The following is a 22,115-nucleotide window of genomic DNA, read 5'->3' on the forward strand; positions in this document are numbered from 1 at the left end:
CAAAGAGAGGGAAAAGATGCCAGAAAAGTTATTAGTAGATCTGTAATGATCGGAAGTTTATTCTAGGGTTGAGGTAAAACTTAATGGTTCATAAATAGCAAATTCATTATGTTTTTAATACTCAGGTTATATTAACACTATATAACATCTTTATGGTACCATTAGTACCACTTAGTCCTAAACTAAGTTTGGAAATAAACATTTCCAAATATTTTTTTTCATGGAACAATTGGCCAAATGAATTATTTTTACAATAAATATTACCTGATTAGTGCATGGCTCCTTCAATCATAAACAGACTTATAAATGTTTTATGCCAACTCTTGCATGGTATTCTTAAATGTTAACAAATAAATTTATTTTAAAGGCCATATCAAGGTGAAAACACCAGGGCCTTAGGTAGCAGGACAATACATCACAGAGCCATTTCTCACTCAGTTACAGTAATGGCAAAGGATATGTTAAGACATAAAATGTGATATGGTTTGTTAAATATTCATTTATAATTTGCATTCATTATTAAATCATGTGTTAGAACTAATCTTTAATCTCAAAAATACATAATGTGTCATGAAGTCTATTTGAAAGCATAACAATAAATATTTTATGCTTTTAATGTTGCTTTTTAAAGGTTGACTAGAATACACCAAAATGCTTGTCATTAATGTAATTTAATTATTCCAAGGAGGTTTGGTCTACACTGAGGTTGATTTCAATAATTTATTTGAACCTTCAGGTCAATATAAAATAAATACCTGTTTGGGAGATGGGCTGTTGTATGATTAATGACAGTTGAGCTCCCCGCCCACCGTCCAAGGCTGTAGCTCATGGGCGGAAGCCTTGCGATGCAATGCGGTGGCTCCAAGAGCTCCATTTTCCCGAGGTCCTGAGCAGCTTGCTTGGTGATTACAGGGCAGCTGCTTCACTGCTTGTGGCCGCTGGAGATCTCCTTTAGATGACACAATAGCTTAAACACTTGTCCTGCTGGGAGCTGCACTGCCTACAATGTCCTGTTTCTGAAGATCCTTGGAACTGCTGTTCCATTTCCAGTCCACACCCTGCCTGTATGAGAGGGGCGAGGGTGACGGAGACGTGATTTGTATTGTAGGAGACTAGGAGCTACTCAACGAACCATGTAAAAACAGTTCATTAAAATGTTGATGTGCTTGGCTGCTTAATGCAAAGAGAGCTTTATTGCTGTCTTATAAAACCTTAGTAACTTCAGGTTGGAGTCAGATCAATGCATCCATCAATGCATCAGACAAATACCCAGTTTAGGTTAAGAACCATCCAAAATTGGCAAGAAGCAATAATCTTACTGCCAAACTAAAACCCACTAGAATATTTATCTTGTACAACTGCAGAACATCCATACTTAAAAATTTTTGGACAGATCTTGTGTCAAGATTCCTCTGGATCTTTTCAACCCTTACATGACTGTTAGGTGGTATCTGTGGTGTTTGGGCATTTGCTAATTTTGCAGCACTTGTGCCAAGGCTCCAGGAGTACTTGGGATGTTCTTAAGGTATGTACTGTGTCCTGTGTGTGCCCTTTATACCACACCTTATATATGGCTCTGGAAGAATTCTGGTTATCCTATTTTTGGAGACTGCTACAAAAAAAAAAAGAAGTAAAGCCTCTAAATTATACTTCTCATTTAAATGTTGACTTGACATATGAGTAAGTGCTTATTTGAAAATAACTACATGAGTGAAATGGCCTTGTTTTTAGTTTGTCCTGAAAAAAGTGTGATCGCTCTAATTAGATGCTATGGGATTAACATTAGCAAAAGTAAATCCACAGTCAAATGAAGTTTCCTGGTTCCTGTCAGAGGCAGTGGCAGAGAAAACTAAAGTTGTTCACACCAGCTTAGCAGGCAGTGAGCAAAGACTCTGCAAGGAGAATGGGCCATCCTGGAGATTGTCCAAAAGCAGAGGAGCTGGCCGGCACAGGAACCTGCAGGAGAGTGGGTGGAGCTGTCTCAGAAGCTGTGCTGGGCTGCCTAAGGGCTCACAATGAATTGGGTGGTGATTAATAAAGTAATGAAACAAACTTCCCTCCCTGAAAAGCAATGCCCTCGTTGAAGAGTAGGGAATCTTCTCTTATTACTCACATTCTTCTGAGAACTGCTGAGAGAAGAAAGGAATCTCTTCAAAAGATGCATAGTCAGAGCAAACCCCTGACTCCTAATCAGCCACATCCTCTCACTATCTTTCTGGAGAATATGGACCATCAATTTCCCCATAAGATGAAGGGGAGGCGAAGCAATAGTTTAGCATCCTATGCATTATCTCTCTTTTTATGATTACAAATAGAGCACTTATGTTCACTGACCCATATCTCATACCAGACATCAGTAGCCAGGTCCAGATTTAGGTTATTGTTCCAGCATGGGATTAGGCCATGTGATCAGAATCAAATTTATCTAATATGATCACTTGATTGTGGCCTTTCTTACTGAAGCTGTATGTATGCACAGCTGAATCTTAAAGACATAAAGCAAATATTCTTAAGGCCCAAAAGAACAGTTGTCAGTGCTTTCACAAAGAGCTTCAGAAAGGCTGAGGAGACACTCTCTATTGGGTTAATTAAGCTGTCCTTTTGCTTGCAAGTTTAAAAGGGAAAAGTGGGTTTGCTCCCCATGTGGCTTTTCCAAACTCTTTCAGCTGTAGCTCTAAGCTTAAATGACCCTCAGTCCTGCAGCATATCAACTTGATGTATGTAATTGATTGCTAAACATTTTTTGCAGCTTGTTAAATGGTATGGCTAAAAAAAAGTAATATGTGAATGTTGATTAAAGTGCTTTTGTCGAGAGGGGTCAGAGATATTAGCAAGTTTAAAAGCAAGTGTGAGCTCTGCTGTGGTATGGTACTTCTAACCTGCACGCTTTATTTCGCATAATTGATCCCACATGTTTACTCTAAGGACATTTTTGTCAGGTTTCAAACTGCAAATATTGGAATGCATTTAGAGTAGGGTGTGCTTCAGTAAGGACACTATGCAGAATGCTCAGCAATGTAGATTGTTGGTATTATAATGGCAATGATTATAAAAGGAATAATTACAGTAGCTTGTAATTGTGTGGTGAGGTAAGAGGAAAAAAATATCAAGGTGTAAACCTCAGAGTAACAGTAAATCTGAAATGGATGAAGACATTTGAATTATAATTCTCAGCAATTTTGTTTTTTGTCATTATAATTTGTGGGGTTTTTTAAATAACTGACGTAAAACACAATGTGTTTTTCAGGGGTTAGTGATAGCTGGGCAAAAAATAGAATCTGTCACAAAATCTTTGTAGCTTCTTTTATTGAGAAAGGCATGATGCTGTTATACAAACAGACTGGAGAACATTCTGGCTGTACATCCAGGAGGTTTTTGCAATGATTGGGTATCTGCAACAGAACAAATGGTTTATAAATTTGTTAAAAGGCAAAGAATGACTACCAGTCCTTGGCTGGGAAGCAATGCCTCAAAAGTTTAAAAAGCACAACTTTTTAATACCAATATGATTTTCTATATTTTTTTATTTGAATTAATAGCACTGTTAAAGAAAAGGTGGAACTTTCTAGAGCTGCGCAGCCAAGTTAATTATCATTGAAATTCACAGGATCAGAAGAAAAGTTTGGTCATTACTATTTCTCTCTAGCTATGCCAGTTAATGCTAGTCACAAAAACCCATTCACTATGAGTTGTACACAGACACATCTGACAGTGAATATAAACTCAGAGGTTTGTGTATATATTGTTGAGTAACTAATGCATAAAAGCAAATTCTAGTTTGCAGTGATCCAAGCAGGATTTGAAACATTCATTTGGGGGTGCAAATTTCAGTGTTTGTTGTACAGAACTTCTTAACTGTCCCCTTTCCTTTCCATAGTGTGGTTTGTCTGTTTTTCCTAAAAAGACTAAATGTAGAAGCTTTATTACATTGAATACTTTAAAAATAGATTGAAACATAATTTATTTTCTGGAATGTGGTAATTCAACAGCTAGTTTAAAAAAAAAGTTCTATATTTGTATCTATGCTATTGGAAATTGGACAGAATATTTGTCTGGATGGTAAAGAGTAGAAGGGGTTTGATATTATTAAGTCATAACATTATTTTAATTGGTAATAGCATCTGCACATCATATGTACCTCTTATAAGAATGAGACTCAACTGAAGTGATTTTAAAAAATTGCTCAAGAAGTTATATTTCACTTCTGAGATTTTAGATTAATTTATTTTTCATGTGATCTAAAACGATAAATGTTATTAAGATGACCCTAATGTTATTTCAGCTTCCCCATTTACCCATAATTAGAAACAATGCTCTTAATGTTGTAAGTTTTATTTTGATATGCTTAAAGATAAGACAAAATGGGTTTAATTAGAACAAACTCCAGTCTTTATTAGGGTGCTATTTCTAAAAGGTTTTGAGTCTGTTACAACTTTTTAGCTGCATAGGACAGTATGAATTACCTAAAATAAACATAGAATCAAAACCAGACAAAAGCTACTCACAAGAAATCGACAAGAAATTGTAGAGGTAAAATGACTGCGAAAAGTGATAAATGAGAAAAGGATATCTCTCTTAACATGGTCTGTTTTTTTTTTTTTTTTTGCAGAACATAATCAGTAAGACTTTTTTTTTACTGCACAGTTTCTTGTTTATACATAATTATCTATGTGCCTGATTTTTTTGAACTGCACAATATCTTGTTTATGCATAATTATCTATGTGCCTGACATTAGCTTGAAAGCTTTGTAACCCAGACAATATATTTCTGGAATAAGTTTCATTTAAGACAGCAGAACAACAGTGAAGTTAGAAACATGTTTGTGTCTTTTTTTTTCATGACTAGCCCATGTCTATTCTCTATGAAATTGATGTCAAAAAAGTATTATATATTTTCAGTGGGAAATAGAAGGCTGCCCTCTACTATCCTTGTCAGGACGTCGTATCCCTTTAATCATACTTTTCATTTCAGTACATTGAAATTTCCGTTACCAAGGACAACATCATAAATAAAAGTGTTTGTGAAATTTTTACCTGCAGCTTCCTAACTTTGTGCATTAAGCATGAGACTAGCAGAGAGGTGGTCAAATGTGAAAATTTATAATCATTTATTACGTACGGCTGAAGCGAGAAGGGAATAAAAGCGTGAAGGCATACATCTATAAACTGGAGCAGAAAAGCTTAAATGAAAAGTAAAGTGAATTTCTGTGTCTTGTCATAAAGTAATGAGAAGCTAGAGCTTTATTCATAGCAACCCAAGATGCATTTACTCTCAATCTAGCTTTAGCAGTAAATGCTTCCCTGATGTATTGCTTCGGACTTACAAAGAAATATTTGTGCTCTACATAATAGTATAGTTAGGAGAATTACTGCATGGCTGAGGAGATTCTATAAAGGTTTATAGCTGGTGCTGTTACTGTAATTTAATCACAATGTAGCTAATGTAGTACTTTAATATCACACGTTACCTTTTTATTTACCATTTATTAGTAGCTGACAGTCAATCATCACCACATCATAAACAAATCATGCAGGATTCTGGAGGAACCCTGAAGTTCCAAAACAGATGCACTGTAGCTCTTACATGTGCTCCATAACAAACTAGCCATCAAATTATTTTTTAATGGAGTAATCATGTAAGTCAGGGTTCTTGTTTTCATTCAGTTATCAGCCAAAGAAAATGTTTTTGCCATGAATACAAATAGTGTTGCACATTGTGCATACGTGTTTGAGTTAGCACTCCTCTGCAAGGAATACAGGAGAATGTGTTCAGAAGCATGAATATTCAGGTAAAAGGCACTGTCTACATACTGATGAATGCATTTATACAGACTAAGAATTGTGCTCTCTTGCTTTCAGCCACCTTTTTGTTAGGTTTGCTCTGTTAGATTTGCTTTTTAGATTTGTGAATGGAGAAAGTAAAAGTAGCAGAGTCCACCAAGAGCTCTTGAGGCACTGAAATCACAAAAAAATATGTTGCGATAAGAAGGATTTTTTATCTGAAGAGTAATAATTTTATTGCCCTTCTTAGATGCACTGTAGGATCAATTTATCTCAGATTTGATTTCATGATCAGGTTTTAGTACAGAATCACCGTATTTCTCTGAAGTCACTTATGTTAGCAAAATTAAATGCTGCTTGGAAGTCTGAAAGTACTGCCCCTTTGGGCTGAAACGTGTGCTTCTCTCAGGACCCTAAAGATCTTTTAATTGCAAACAAAATCTTTGTTTTTCAGTCCTCTCCAGCTGTGGGGGAATGACTGGTAACCACCATCAGACTGCCATGCTGATTAATGTGCAGCAGTAATAAGCCCCTCAGAGATGTGTGTTTGTTGGCCATTGGTGCATGTCCTGGGTGTGCTGCAAAGGAACAGCCTGAACACCAAGGGCCTTCAATCACTTGAAAGGCTTGCCAAAAAGTCTAGTAATGCACACCCTGGCATGGCTTATTGCTACTAGAATATGTCTCTTTAATTCAAATTTAATGGAATTTACCCTCTGATGGTGAAAAATTATGCCTAGAAGAAAAATGCAAAATATTTGGAGGAGGTATATGGGAAATCACCTTGCTTTGCCGTTAAATAAATTAGAATATTAAATCTTCTTTCATTAAGCTTTGCATTGCTGATGGTTCTACAGGTTCTCCAGACCAGCTGGACATTTTCAAGTACTAAATGTGATGTAAAGGGGTTGCTGTTGATTTGACTTTTCTTCACTGACATTAAAAAAAACAAAACAACCCTCCCCACTTTGCTATTAGGAGAGGCCTGTAAGCACTCTTCTCCCTAATATTACTGGAAAAATATTTTAGGTCTTAGTAAACCCTTGAGTTTTATGTATTTATTGACTGATATATTTTTAAAAGGAACCTGAGTCACAGTGTATTCTGTTGTAGTTAGTTTAGGTAAATGGTTGTGCCAAGTACAGCCAACTGAAAATGGCTACTCAATGTTTAAACATTATTGGTAATATGTAAAAAAACATTGTGAAAGGAAGATACGGGTAAAAAACATCCTCATTTCTGTCTCTAGCTTCTGTTTTCTTTTGAATGGCTCTCTGTGTACAGTCACTTTCAGTGCATTCTCATGAGGTCACCAAAGATCCAATTTAAATCACACTGCACAGAGATCCATTAATTTTTAGACATTATGTGCTATTCTGAGCTGTAACTTCTAAGGGCACTTTCTGGTTAAATTTACAATATATTGAATTTCAGACACTAACCTCTGCTTTTGAAAGGAGGATTTAATACCAGATGGATTCAACTAATGCCATTGTATCCATATCTATACAAAACCTATATTGATCCTTGAAAGCTGTAGAATTGATATTTCTTTACAGAGTTAGTTTTAAACAGTTATTCAGCTGCCTATGTTTGGAACCAAATTTCTGGCATTAAGTCCTTCTGTTCTAATCTAATTCTATTGTAGCTGCCTGAGCAGCCTGATGCAGTCTCCTAATAGATACTTTTCTTGTTTGACTCTTTCCTTGTCTCGTGTTGTCCTTTCCTTTCTTCACAGACCTGCTGATCCATGGTGCCCCTGTGTTGCTCCTTGTCTTATCTGGGGAGTGGCTGCTCTCCTTTCTTGTTAATCATGTGTGTAATGTCGACAAGGATGCCACTCTGTGAGGAGTGGGAGAGCTGGCAGGAAAATGTTCCATGCCAGTTCTGGATGGTCACTGGGATCTGAAAGTGATGCTGCAATGCAAAGTGAGATGATTCTTTGGAATATAAAACTTAAATGTCTGTTTTCCATGAAGTACATTGTTAGAGCACTCTGTGTCATTTACAAGCTAATGTGGAAATAGATCCTATTTTCTTTCCTTACCACCTTAAATATGCTTAACTGAATTATGAATATTTAATGCTGGGCAGAAATTAAAACTCGGTTTAACAGAAATGTTGTATGAACTTGCATTACATTCTCAGACTGTTTTTCTCAGAATAAACCTTGAAAGTGCGAGTTGTTTTTAGGTGTAAATAATTTGGATTTATCCACCTTTTAAAAATATACTTCTGTGATGTCTTTAAAAACTTCCAAATGAAGCCAAATGAAACTTAAAAGTTTCTGGGGTGTTTTTTATTGGTCTGTGGTGGTGGTTGGGTTTTTTGTTCCCATAAAACCCTCCCCAGTTAAAATATTTTAATTTATTTTGATGTGAGAACAGAGAACATACGAATTTTGGGTCAATCCTGAAGTATCAATTAATTTCAGCACCTATTTAGAGACAGGGTTTTAAAAATCAATTAGTTATACGGCCATACAGTTCAATGATTTATTTGTTGGGGGCGGTAAGGTAAAGTGCTGCAAGTTTTTTTTTATTAATTATACCCGAGATACTGGTTTGCATTTAGTGTTTTTCAATCTTTTTCTAGAGGTTAACTATCATCCTCAAGTGAGCAGTTTAAGGATTCATTGCATACTATATGAGAATTATGAAGAGTCCTTCAAAGCACAGGGCACAGAGGGTTTTACTGCCAGACTGACAGCAGAATTTCAAAGGCGTGTTTGGAACCCACCATACAATAGAAATGTAAATGGCTGGGATAGCTTGATCCTGCATGAGCAATCAGAACCCATCATGGCTTTCACAATCGTGTGGCAGGGCTGGCTCATGAAAGAACTCAAACTGTAAACTGCATCTGTTTGCTATGCAACAAAGTGAAACTTAAGTATGACCCATGGAAACTATTTTCACATTAACATTTTTAGGCTTAGAGTAAATTTCTAAGTTTCTTGCTCAAAACAATCTACTGTACATTTGACATGTGGATCTTTGGAAGGATCTGACTTTTTCCTTTTTCATCTGAATTATCATCCTTTTGACAATATAAAAACCTAATATTTGTAACTTTTTTCATATTATCATGAAAACCAATGCCCATGTGGCAAGCAAGGATTAAAAGACAGAAAACAAGCAGCAGTAAAAAACCCCAAACTTGCAAGTCTGTTTCTGGGTAGTTGCTCATTTAGGTAAGTAAGTTTCAAATCCACACCAAGACATCAATCTTTTCAACATAATCAACATAATTTTGAAAATACCCGTGTATTATTATGGGACCATCAACTATTTCCCAGATCTGTAACAGCAGTCAGATTCCAGCTCATTGAGACATTAATTTTGAAATCAGTACAACTGGGATGTTTGAAGACCTTTGCAAATCCGGACCTAAGTGACAACATGTTGCAAGTAGGTTTTGTGCTCATTTGTGCATGTTGACTTATTTTGGGTGGAGCAGACCAAGAGCATAAATTAATTTTTTGTATGAAATATAATCCACTCCCATGTGTATTCCCAGTTCAGTAAGGTACTTAGAGAAAGCTTTATAAAATGAGAAACTGGGGGTTAGTGACAAGAGAAAGTAATCTCTGAGTTGATGACAAGTACAAGGAATGGGTGCAGTTGGAAGAAATTATAAGCCTCTAAAAGCAGGTGGAATGAAACTTGCAGTTCTTTCCCTGCAACCAATATTCTAAGTACAAAAATGTATAGAAAGACATGTTTTGTACAGCAGTGGAGTCATGCAAAGGCATAGCAAGACCAAGGTCTGGGCACACTCTTGTTGTCAGACCACTTTGTGTGTGAATAACGGACTACTGGGAAAAAGAACTGAAGCACCAATCTCCTGTCTCTGACTGGTGCTGTTTAGGTTTTTGACGTATATGGTGTGATTATGGTAATTAATTTTCTCAGAAAAAAAACCAACTGGCTTCATGTCTTGGCTTTTTCATGCTCTGAAAGCGTATCTTGATTTGTAAAGTAAAACTGGGAAAAGAAGAAACAGAAGCAGGTAACCTTTTATAGTATGACAAATTTCCTTTAAAACTCCTGAATCCTGTAGCCCTGACTGTAATGCTTATGGACTTATTGCAAAGGTCAAGAGTTCTGATCCTGGTCACCTCAAAAAGTAGATTAACACAGGCTTGTCTAGGTACTCTAACAGGATCTTGGTAAGGTTAAAAGGTAAAAAATCTGTTAGATGACGCATTTGTGTCAGAAATTTGTTATACCTGGCATATGAAAGCTTTTCCCAATACTTAAATATCCTATTTTGCTTATGCAGAGAGGTGGACAGCTGACATCTCTGCGTCCATTCCAACCTTTATTTTTTTAAACATGGGTATTTCCTATCATCCTAAACATACCTTTGTGCAGAGAGGTTATTGCTGGCTTTATCTAAAATAAACTTTAGGGCAGGCTAACATTTGGAATGCTGATCTACTAAGGCTGTGGAGAATGAGCTGTTCTTTTGATATTGATATCCTAGATCCCAGTTATTCTACTGGCACTTATACAGAATTTCATCTAACATTTGCTATGTGGCTCTGTAAAAACTGTTTTTGTGTTTCATTCCTTGCAGAGATTCTCAGTGTGGAATCCAGAGCTACACTCAACCTGTCCATTTCCACTTCACTGGACATTAATAGAAATATCTCTTTAATATGGCTCAGAACTAGAGATGAACTCTTGGGTTCTCAATGCAACCCAGGCAAAGCACAGTTCATCTCTGAGGCCAAAGCCAAGGCTCTGCTCGAGGGTAAGTTACTGATTTGCTCCAGGACCTTTGCTATGACAGTTTATTACTGCCAAATTTCTGTGGATCTGTTAATTAGCATTACAAAATTTCCATTGGTTTTGGTTTTTTCTGTTTTACTTCTAGTTTTTATAGGCAGAAAATCCAAGTCAGTCCCATACTTTGCTCCTGTTTGCAAAGCCTGCAAGTACCAATTGAGTGATAACAAGAGCTGAAATAGTTGCCTGTGGGATGGTGACTTTGAAATTTCACAACAGTGCTGTTTCTAACTTCAGACCTCTTAAATGTTGAAGTAAAGACTTCAAACTTCTTCAGCTTCTTACCATAATTTTGGAATTTGATATTCTTTGCATTAAAACTGATGTTGTATGACAAAAGTTTCCTGAAGCTTACAGTTTCTAGCACTGGTCTAGATTTAAAACAAACAGTAAATCTTTAATCTCTCCTTGTTGAGACAATTTTTATTTTTTTAGGATTACAGAAAGACTGATTGTGTGAGTAACACAAATTCTGTTTGCAGGCTGCAGTTTCTGTTGCTGCAATAATGTTATTTTTTAATTTATGAAAAAAGCAGTATTAGTCCAGTATAGCTGCATATGATCTATCTTTATCTCTTCCACAAATCAGAAAATTTCTTGCAATCCAAAAATTTACAGTGCTGGAGATTTTAAATGCTTTTAAATATTGAATTGTTTTTATTAGGTGTTGATTTATTTAGAATATGTTCCATTGATTTTTATTCTACTACAGTTCTTCTCTCTAGTGTTTACATACATATTTTGCTAATATGGTTTTATTTAATTGATCTTTTGAGGTATGAAAATTAGGATTTTAGTAGCTGTGATTCCTTAATGATCCTTTTCAGTTGTCAAAAAAATCACAGACTAAATGCTTAAACAGAAGGATGAAGTAATTCCACATTCTCAAGAATGTGTATATTGAAAAAATGCTGAAATTTAAAACATTGAAAGTATCAGTGTAGCAATCTCAAGATATTAAAAAATGTTTGCAATTTTTTGTCTAATCTTGAATGAAATATGTCCATACAAAGTAAATGTCAAATAGTAACAGAAGGAGACAAGCATTAAAATAATGGAAAGAAGCTTCTGATAAAAACGACTGCCATGCAAATTTCTGTTGCCCTAAAGCAGAATGAACTTGTGATAAGAGTGTCAACTTTCAGTGGTACCTCCCAAACTGGAACAGATCCTGACAAACTTGCTAGAGATTAGAACAGTCCAGAGACTGATTTATTCAAGATAGCAAGGACAATTCAGGCAAGAGCTGCCTAATTTCAAAGCTGAGCAATCCATTCCTGCCCTGCCCGGAGTGACAGTCAGAGATGTAATTAAGCAGGGCTTTTCTCAGATTCCAAAAGGCAGGATTCAAACTCTGCTGAAGGTTTTGGACTTCTCCTTAGTCTACCAAGAACATATCCTATTTTGGCATGAGACCTGAAAAATGGCAGGTGTGCTTGCATGTTCTCTTTTGGCCAATATGGCCAGATTTTCTGTCTAGAAACCTTCACCTTTACAAGGCATAGATGGCTTATTCTGGATGTGGATGGATTTGTTACTGAGCACAATGGGCTACAATTCCTCTGGGGGTTCACATGTGCTCTCAAACACAAAAAATACAAATGTGCTTTCCTTCCTGAAGGAATTTTACTTTATTGATCCCAACAGGTATCATAAACATTTCTGGATAAAATTACTGGCTTGGTCACAACACTGTTTAATTCCCAGAAGTCAAAGAACATCTGACCAGCCTGAGCAACTGAGGCAGCTGCTCACAGAAACACACTGCTGCTGACACCAGGGCTCACTGAAAAAACAGAGAAGCTCTTTTTGCAACTAATGAGCTAAAGAAACTGAACTATCAATTATGTAAGACCACATTATTAACATTTCAAACCACCTGAGGCTCTGCACCTCTTTATTTTCACCACAGATGGACCACACAACTATCCTATACAGGTAATTGCTGATGACAGCATTGTGTGGAAAAGGACCCCTCATTACCAGCTGTGGGTGCCAAGATCTTGTAACTCATTGCAGGCAATAAATAAAATCCTTGTTGGGCTGACTCTATTAGAATAATTTGATGTTGGAGGACACCCCCACTCTGACATAAAGCAAGACAAAAAGCTCCCAGAAGTCTACAAGAATTAAGATAAGAAAGTCTACAACATTTCATATTTCTAACAGTTAAATATTCAAAGGAGTTGTTATCAAGCTAAAGAAAAGCAAAAACTTGGCATGCCAATTTAAGGTCTGGAATCTTTAATGATTTGTTTCAAATTTTCTGTAAGATTAGTGAATATCCAAACTTAAGTAGTTAACTAGTTTGTTTTTCTGGGATGATATGAGATTCACAGATTTCAGAAGAGACTCAGAACCAATTATCACATTACTTTTGCATACCTAGGTTAAAAAGCGCATTCTAATTTTGAAAGTCTAGAATGTATATTTTTTAAACTTATTTTTACTCTTTATATCAGAGCAACCAGTATTGTATGACCAGAGTTTTAACTTCTGAAAGTACCTGAATAACAAGCAGCATGTGGTTTTACTCTCTTCTGGGATCAGCCTGAGAAAGATTTTTTTTTTCCTTTTTTTTTTTCCTTTAATCTTAAGAGCTGATTATTTGTTGCCTCCCTCTCTAAGCTACCCATAGCAGCCTCTTGCCTTGGATGGAAATCCCTAAAATCCTGGGAACTTGAAATGAACGTAGGAGGACATAAGGGCATAGACTTTGTACTGCCTCCTTTTTTAATGTAGATTTCAAATGATTCTGTGTCAGGAGACTCAGAATGGTCCACTAACTCTAAATATAGAGATAACTGGGGTTTTAGTCCACAAACAGTTTGCCTGTAAATCACTTATGTGAGTTGCCAAGCTTCAGGATTGCGGCAGTTCTGTTTGTAAATGAGCATCACGATATAATTGTGATACATATTGTAGGAAAACACACACAAACCCACAGCTGGCTCTTTTTGAATCTACTTTTACTTATTGTTGAGTTCATTGATGTAACCTGAAAAATAACTGAAAGGAAGTGTTGGATTTTAAAAAAGTGTTGGATTTTAGCTTCTTTGAAAAACTAAACAAAGGAAATTAAGCAGAAGTTCTCTCTCCCAAGGGTTTTATGCTGGCATTGGGTAATCTGTGGAATTATTACATGTGAATGGTACCTCTTACTCCTCCCTCCTTAATAAGATAATGATTTTGCTGATGAGCAAATCCAGAATTAATCCAAATATTTTCAAGTAATTTGCATGTTGGATTGAAAAATTGCAATTTGCAAAATGCAGTTTCTTACCATAAAATATTTTTGATTTGAAAATCAAGAGTTTTTTCCCTGAAAAATTCAAGTTCCCAATTTTAAGTACTAATATTACAAGGCAGGGTAATTTTACAAATAAGTTTAAAAATAGGTTATGAACCCACAGTGAATTTGAGTTACAGAAGCATTTTTATAGCAAACTATATATGTTTTACATTTATTTCCATTTGTTATTCTACTCATCACAGTAACTTGAGTATGCTTTTCAGGATTCTGCCTGCGGATTGCAAGAATCAGTACCAAGCTGCACTATTAACTCAGATCCTGGACACACACCCTTCAATAAGGTGAATATGTTCAGGAAAACTCATAGAAGTATTTTCTTTGGATTTGGCTTGTTTAGGAGGCCAATGTGAAGCAAGCCTTAAAATAACTTTGGTGATTCATGTATGTTATCTGCTTGGGTTACTTTTTTTCTGTCCTTGTACATTTCTTATTTTCTTCCTATTTAAGTTTTTAAAATAATTATGTATTTGTCAATACATATGTGGGAGTATATTTTTAGTGTAGAATTTGGTAGCATATGTTTTCTTACCTTTAGTTTTAAGAAAAGAAATATCAGAAGTAGAGATTGTTCACTCCTCAGTTTGTATTTTCACTTTTTGAAATAAATTTATTTTGTTGGTCGAAAGACCATTCAAATATAAAATTCAATTTTCTAATTAATGTTATGAATCTTTTGGTGCTAAGTTTTTCATTTTCAAACAGTTGAATATCACAGTATAGTTGATGCACTCCCATGTTATCAAATAAATGCTCAAGGTACAGCTTATAATGTTGAAAAATAGAAAAATAAATTGACCTTGATGAAGTGTGTCTTCTTTTGTCTGCTCCCAGGAAAGTTTATTTCAGGTATTTCTACTGCTGAAATGATTAGAGTTAACAGCTTTTTCCCTCCATTTTATTTTACAGGGTCTCTTCATCTTCCTGATATATGGGGTGTACAACACAGAGGTAAGTCTGCTTGGAGTATCTCAAGGCTGACAGAGTGAATGAGAGAAATGACAGGTTTCTTATCTTGATAACTGAGGGACAAAGTTGGCTTTCCATACGAGTGTCCTACTGCCCTTCATGCTTGGACTGGCTTATATGCATCCCAGCTTACCATTAAACACAGACACCCTGAATAAAGGGACAGACTCATTTCTCATAGGCATTGACTAATATTTTACTGCTGCTTTAAGTTTTTTGAATTCCTGGTCTGTCTTTTAACACTTAGCTAAACCTGACAGTCCTAAACTGTTGTAATCCAATGCACATTTTGAAATTAACTGTTAGTGTACATGCAATAAAATATTTAAATTATAAAAGGGAAGTAGTTTTACTTAACAAAATTTTGAAGTACAGAAATGGCATAAAATTCCACTTTTTTGCATTAATCAGATATGTTTAAGATTTTAAGATCTGACCTAAGCCTTTGTACCAGTCAGGGTTATGAAAATTACTGCTATTATAGGGTTATATAGTACTTCCTATATTATATTATAGGCTCCTCTCTCATAAAGGAAAACATCTTTGACAGATAAAGCCTAAAAATTGTAAGGGATCTATGCACCTTGCTCCGTTACTTCCATTACATCAGTAATCAAAATTAGTATTAATATGTTTAATTCCAAGTTTTTAAGCTAAGGTACCCCTCTGATGCTTGCATTTTAAAACCTCACAGAAATACAAAAAGGTTTTGAAGTAAGCACTCAGAAATTAAGCAGAATTCTATTTATGTTTTATTATCCTCTAAGGAGGACATGTACTATTAGAAAAATAGCGGAAAAGGTTTCCTGATTAACCGAGGTAAGTTACTATTCCAAAATAACAATTTTATCTCATTTCTAGTATAAGGATGAATTATTTCCGTACATGCAGCTCAAGCAGTGAGCACCATTCGAACGGGTTTTGCTGTGCCAGTGGGCCAAAGCGCCCCGGGGAGCCGAGCTGCCGGTGTGTCACTCAGCGCTCGCAGCTGGGAAAGGCTGGCACGGCAGCCCCGCTCCGCAGCGTGTGCATGGCAGGGAGCGTGGGAGCAGCGTGACTCCAACGTGCCCGATGGACACATCCCACCAGAACACCGCAGTGTTTCAGGGAGCGGGGCGGCTTCGCTATCTCCGTGGCGTTACGTGCGTCTCATGGCACTGGTCTGGGATCAAACAGCAACACCCTCGAGCCTTTGTTAAAAATCTCAATTTTAGCCTTTCTGCATCTGCCGCTCCTCCACCCGGGTCCCGAGAGCCGCAGCCGCTGCCCGCGTTCCGGGCTTGGCACAGCCCGGGACCGGCCTTGCCGCGCGTTCCGGAGCAGCACCTGCGCTCTGCTCCCGGGCTGCGCCCGTCCCGCCGCGGGCGAGCGGCGCTGCCCGGTCCCGTTATCTGGGCCCTGCCGGGGGCGGAGGCCGCGCGCCCGGCTCTGCCCGCAGGGATCCCGCGGCTCCCGGATCGCGTCCCGGCGGTGCTGCCCGGCCCGGCCCCGCGCGGGGCAGCGCCCGCCCCGCGCCCCCCCGCGCCGCGCCTGCGCGGCCGCGGCCCGTGCGGCCGAGGCTCCCAGCGTGCCGCGCGGCGCGCATGTGCGGCGGGGCGGGCGCTGCTAATTCCATTGTGGAGCGGACGCGGCGATATTTGTAACTGGCGGCGGCGGCGGGGCCGTAAGTGCAGCCGGGCCGGGGCCGCCGCGGGCGCGGGGCGGGAGGCGGCGATGCGCCCGGGCGGCGGCTGCCGGGCTGCCGAGGGAGCCGCCCGCTGAGCCGGCGCGGTCCGGCCGGCTGGCGGGCGGGCGGGCGGCGGGTCCCGCAGCCCCTCTGGGCCGCGCCTCCTCTCCGGCCCGCCTTCCCGGGGGATGAAACTCGGCAGCGGCTTCCTCGGCGGCGGCAAGAGGGCGGCGGCCATGGAGCCGACGTTCCCCCCCGGCATGGTGATGTTCAACCACCGCCTGCCCCCGGTCACCAGCTTCGCCCGGGCGGCCGCGCCCCCCGCGGCGGCCCAGCACCCCCCGCAGTGCGTGTTACCTCCGGCCGCCGCCGCCGCTTCCTCCACGGCGGCGGGCGAGCCCCCGGCGCCTCCGCCCCCGCAGGACGTGACTTTCAAGAAGGAGCCGGCGGGGGCTTTCCCCTCCGCGCCCTCCTCGCAGAGGAGCCCCTGGGGCTTCCTGCAGTCCCTGGTGAGCATCAAGCAAGAGAAGCCCAGCGAGCAGGAGGAGGAGCAGCAGTCGCAGCACCATCACCACTACGGGGGACTTTTCGGGGGAGCGGCCGAGGAGAGACCACCCGGCCTGGGCAGCGGCGAAGGAACCGGCCAGAGCGTGATCCAGGACCTCAGCCTTCTTCACCACCTGCACCAGCATCCCCACCGAGACCTGCTGCTGACCGGCAGAGGCGAGGGCGCTCCAGGGAGCGCGGGTGAGCCAAAGCACGACGCCCAGGTCAAGAAGGCAAAGAGGCCAAAGCCAGAAACTCAGGGAATCAAAGCCAAGCGGAAGCCGAGCGCTTCATCCAAACCCCCCCTGGTGGGAGATGGGGAAGGTGCCGTCGCGTCCCCCAGCCAGAAACCTCACGTCTGCGAACACTGCAGTGCTGCCTTCAGGAGCTCCTATCACTTGCGCAGGCACGTGCTCATCCACACCGGGGAGAGGCCTTTCCAGTGCAGCCAGTGCAGCATGGGCTTCATCCAGAAGTACTTGCTGCAGAGACACGAGAAGATCCACAGTAGGGAGAAGCCTTTTGGGTGTGACCAGTGTAGTATGAAGTTCATCCAGAAGTACCACATGGAAAGACACAAGAGGACGCATAGTGGAGAAAAGCCATACAAATGTGACACTTGTCAGCAGTATTTTTCAAGGACTGATAGACTGTTAAAGCACAGAAGAACATGTGGTGAAGCCATAGGTAAAGCAGGGGCTGGAATGGAGCCCGGATCATCAAATAGCATGGGTAGCTTGGCTGCATTGTCTCAGGGAAATACAAGTTCCTCAAGGAGAAAAAGTAAAACAAAAAATACGTCCACTGAAAACAAAGGAAGCAAGTGTAGCAGCAAAATTGCTGAATCTCAAATTACAAGTAATGTGGCCATGCCAAGTTATGCAGTTGATATTCCTATTGTGTCTTCCAGTGGTGGTCTCGTTGGCACAGGCGTAGAAGAACTTCAGAAAAAGGTGCCAAAATTGGTCTTGAAAAAAGCGAGCAGAAAACAAGGAGACAAAAATTACCTTAACTTTGTATCACCACTGCCAGATATTTTGGGGCAAAAACCACTGTCTGGGAAACAGAGTGGCTCTCTAGGCCTAGTAGCCAATACCGGTGTAGAATCTATTGGCCTTCTCCAAAGTACAGGTGGTAAACCGGGTCAGATAAGTAGCAATTATGATGATGCCATGCAGTTTTCAAAGAAAAGAAGATACTTACAAACTGCAAGCAGTAACAGTGCCTTTTCACTTAATGTCGGACACATGACTTCCCAGCAGTCCGTCATCCAGTCTCCAGGTGTTAGCGTTATGGATAATGAAGCTCCTTTATCTCTTATTGATTCAGCATCTTTAAATAATGAAATCAAGTCTTGCCACGACAAGTCTGGTATTCCTGATGAAGTCTTACAGAGCCTTTTGGACCAGTACTCTCACAAATCAGAAGGCCAGAAAGAAGATCCTTTCAGTATAACTGAACAGCGTGTGGACTTGCACACCTCAGGAGAACATTCAGACATGGTTCAGGAAGAAAACTTGAGCCCTAACTCTCAAACAGTTTCAAATGATAAGGCAAGCATGTTGCAAGAATACTCAAAATACCTCCAACAAGCCTTTGAAAGAACAACCAACAGCACTGGTTTTGCTTTTGGACCCAGTTTCCAGTTTGTTAGCTTGTCTTCAACTCTCCATAACCACACTCTGTTTCCAGACAAACAGATATACACTACATCTCCCCTTGAGTGTGGCTTCAGCCAATCCGTTACCTCAGTATTGCCAACTGCGTTGCCAAAACCTCCATTTGGGATGTTGCTTGGCTCTCAGCCAGGCTTTTACTTGTCTGCTTTGGAGGCTTCGCATCAACAGTTGACTCCTTCTCAAGAGCTGGATGATCTCATCGATCCTCAGAAAAACTTAGAGACTTCATCGAACTACCAGTCAACATCTCAGAAACTGACTGGCCAGAAAGAACAGAAAAGCTTAGAATCCTCAACAAGCTTTCAGATCCCGTCTCAGGAGTTAACCAGCCAGATAGATCCTCAGAAGGACTTAGAGCCTAGAGCAACCTACCAGATCGAGAACTTTGCACAGGCGTTTGGTTCTCAGTTCAAGTCGGGCAGCAGGGTGCCAATGACTTTTATCACTAACTCTAATGGAGAAGTGGACCATAGAGTAAGGACTTCAGTGTCAGATTTCTCAGGGTATACAAATATGATGTCTGATGTAAGTGAGCCATGTAGTACACGAGTAAAAACCCCAACCAGCCAGAGTTACAGGTAAGGTCCTGACTGTGACCACGCTGTGGGGTCTTCTTAATGTAATTTGTTTTACTTTGACAACACTGCCATTGGAATGTTTCTACACGGTCCTTTTAAGAATAATGTAACATGCCCTTTCAATGCAACTTTTCATATTTAGTTTATTTTGTTAGTGTGATTTTTTTTAGCTCTGTTTATTATGGTTTTTAATCAAAAATCAATAGTTTTAAAATAGTGTTTTTGTTCAAGTGACAATGTTTAGCAATCAAATTTACATTATGTAGATTGTCAGGGAATAGCCCAAGATTTTAAAATGCAAAAAATTAACTTTGTTCCTAGGACTAAAGTTTATTCTAATTGCTTTACTCTCAGGAAAGTGTAATGAAGCATGGGAATTCTGTGCACCGCAAGTGTATTGGAACTTCCAATTTACAGATGATGACAAATATATCTCAGCTTTTTGAGGAAGGGATCTTTGACATTTCAAATTGCTGTCTCTTACGTCAGCTGATCTGAAAGAATTTTGCTACCTAAATCTTGTTGTTTTTAAAGTACTCCTGTTCTTCCAGGTGACGCTCATTCCAGGCAGGTGGAGCAAATATTCTTGGGTCTGCACGATGAGCCCAGCACGGTAGCTTTAATCTGCACAGTAATGTCCCCAGAACTTCTGTGTAAGACTGTAATTCCGTAAAGAGATTCTGTTGACACAAACTGTGAGAGCAGAATGTGTGCAGCTGGTTCATGTCAATAGAACCCCAACTTGAAACTACAGTCCTAATCCAGATAGGGTTTTGGGATACATTATTTGTTACGGTTCAAAAAAGCCCATCTCCTGCTCTTCCCATTTTCACATTCTTTTAGTGTGAAGGGTTCCCTCTATTTTATTGTGTTCCTGCTTCCTCTGGACTTGATCTTGGTTGTCTACCTGTCCCCCCACCCACCTCCCCATCACCTTTTTTTTCCCTTTTCTCCTACTCTCTGTGATCCCAAACTAATAGCTAGCATTTAAAAAGATTTACATTCCAGAAAGTGCATATCTTATGATGTGCTTTCTGATGTCTTATGACGTCAGGTGATGAACAATGAACAGCCAACTGTTTCAGAACGATGTCGAGGTTTCCATGTACCATAAGAAATAATCTACTCCCAATTGTACATAGTGAGGCCCCTGTCCTGCATCAGGATCAGCTACCACAGACCCCTGTGCCCAGCAGTGTCCCGGTGGTGTCACTGGAGCTCTTTACGGAGAGAGGGGCTTGCAGCAGTTCATCATGGCAGGCTTTTAGGGCCTAAGGCTGCAATTCCATCAAAGGATTCTGGTGATGGCATCAACTACAAAAGTAGAACTTGAGTGGCTTGTTAATATCAACAGAACTTTTCTTTGGAATTATTGCCTTACTTTATGTATATTTTGTGGTACATTATTTATTATATGTGAATCCTGATTAATGCCTGTGGAGCCATGGAAACCTGCTAGAAATACTGGTGGCCATTCAAAGCTGCTGAAACGCAGTGGCACTGCTCTAAACCACTTTTTGCAAATGAATTTTTTGATTAGTTTTTTAATGTAATTTTTGGTGATGTTTATGATGATGGTTTTTTATGTACTTCTGGTGATGTTTCAGTCTTATGTACTTTTCTGTTGTCAGGAAGGTACCAGTGGTTGTTTGCAGTCTTATTGTGTAATCAGCCTATTACAGGCTTCCATGTATAATAAAGTTATTAACATTGTGCAAGTGTAAAACACTTCTGTTATGAAATTGGTGTATTATTAAAGGAATTGTTACAAAAATCCTGGGTAATTTCTCCTGTTGTCCCTCACCACTATGAATAGAAAGCTGAGCCCATTCGTGATCTCTTTTGCTAGTAAACTTTTCCCCCCCTCACTAACCTAGAGTTTTTTCTCATAGAGTCTGTGTAACTCCATTAACTTTTTATTTATACTTGAATCTGTATTTCATGTTATTTCAGTTTAAATAATCAAACAACAACAGTTCTCTAAACACAGAACCCAGCCTGTTACCAGGGATGGAATAGTCCGTAACCACTGTGTTGGCTTTTTTAGTACCTTTTCTTTTGTTTTACAGAGGTTATAATTTACATTCTTTATATTGTGTGTAGTAGAAGTTGCATATGTATTGTTCTGGCTGTTTGCTTTAACTTAATAAAACCCATTATTCACAAAATTATAAAGGCATCACTTCTATTATCCAATCATGCTTTTGATAACTTAGTAAGGAAACATTAGGAGATTAAATTTTGAGAAGGAATAATATTACTTACTGGAAGGTTTTCAGTTTGTTTTCTTCAGTTTCCTTCTGAGTCAAATAATCAAAATGTGCTATTTTAGAACCAGGAGTCTAATTCATACCTTTAGCTTAACAAGTTTCCTGAAGTTAAATGTTTATACAGCCTCATCTTTTCAAATCTTTGATTTTAGTTAAAGATATCTAAAGTGCATATTGTTAACTGCAAAGACTTTTCATAATTGCTGGAAGTTCATACTATACCATAACTTAATTCAAGATAAAGATTGTAGAAAATTCTGTATCTGCTTTTAGGGGGTATTATTTGGTTGTAATTTCCCCCTCACCCTTCTGTTAATTCCTGCATTATAATGAAAGTCGTGTAAAAGTACTACTGTAGCAAAATACTTGAAAAGCATTTTACGTAATCTGAAGGTAGGTTGTGGATTTACTTAGTCTGTATTTTTCTTCAACTTTGCATGTGTATTTGAATCAAGGCAGTGACATGGGTGAGAAAAATCCTTGGCATGTTGAAAACCAAGCACAAAACCTTACAAAAAGTAAG

At 39.3% G+C, this 22,115-nt stretch overlaps 1 protein-coding gene across 1 annotated transcript; it reads left to right on the top strand.

Annotated features, from left to right (window-relative positions):
* Positions 1-16,634: 16,634 nt before the first annotated feature.
* On the top strand, positions 16,635-21,482 carry ZNF281 (zinc finger protein 281). The gene has a single exon (XM_030953804.1). The coding sequence runs from the start codon at positions 16,708-16,710 to the stop codon at positions 19,324-19,326; it is 2,619 nt and encodes an 872-aa protein (XP_030809664.1). The 5' UTR covers positions 16,635-16,707; the 3' UTR covers positions 19,327-21,482.
* Positions 21,483-22,115: the final 633 nt, after the last annotated feature.

Source organism: Camarhynchus parvulus, chromosome 8, assembly GCF_901933205.1.
Source record: "Camarhynchus parvulus chromosome 8, STF_HiC, whole genome shotgun sequence".
NCBI lineage: Eukaryota > Metazoa > Chordata > Aves > Passeriformes > Thraupidae > Camarhynchus > Camarhynchus parvulus.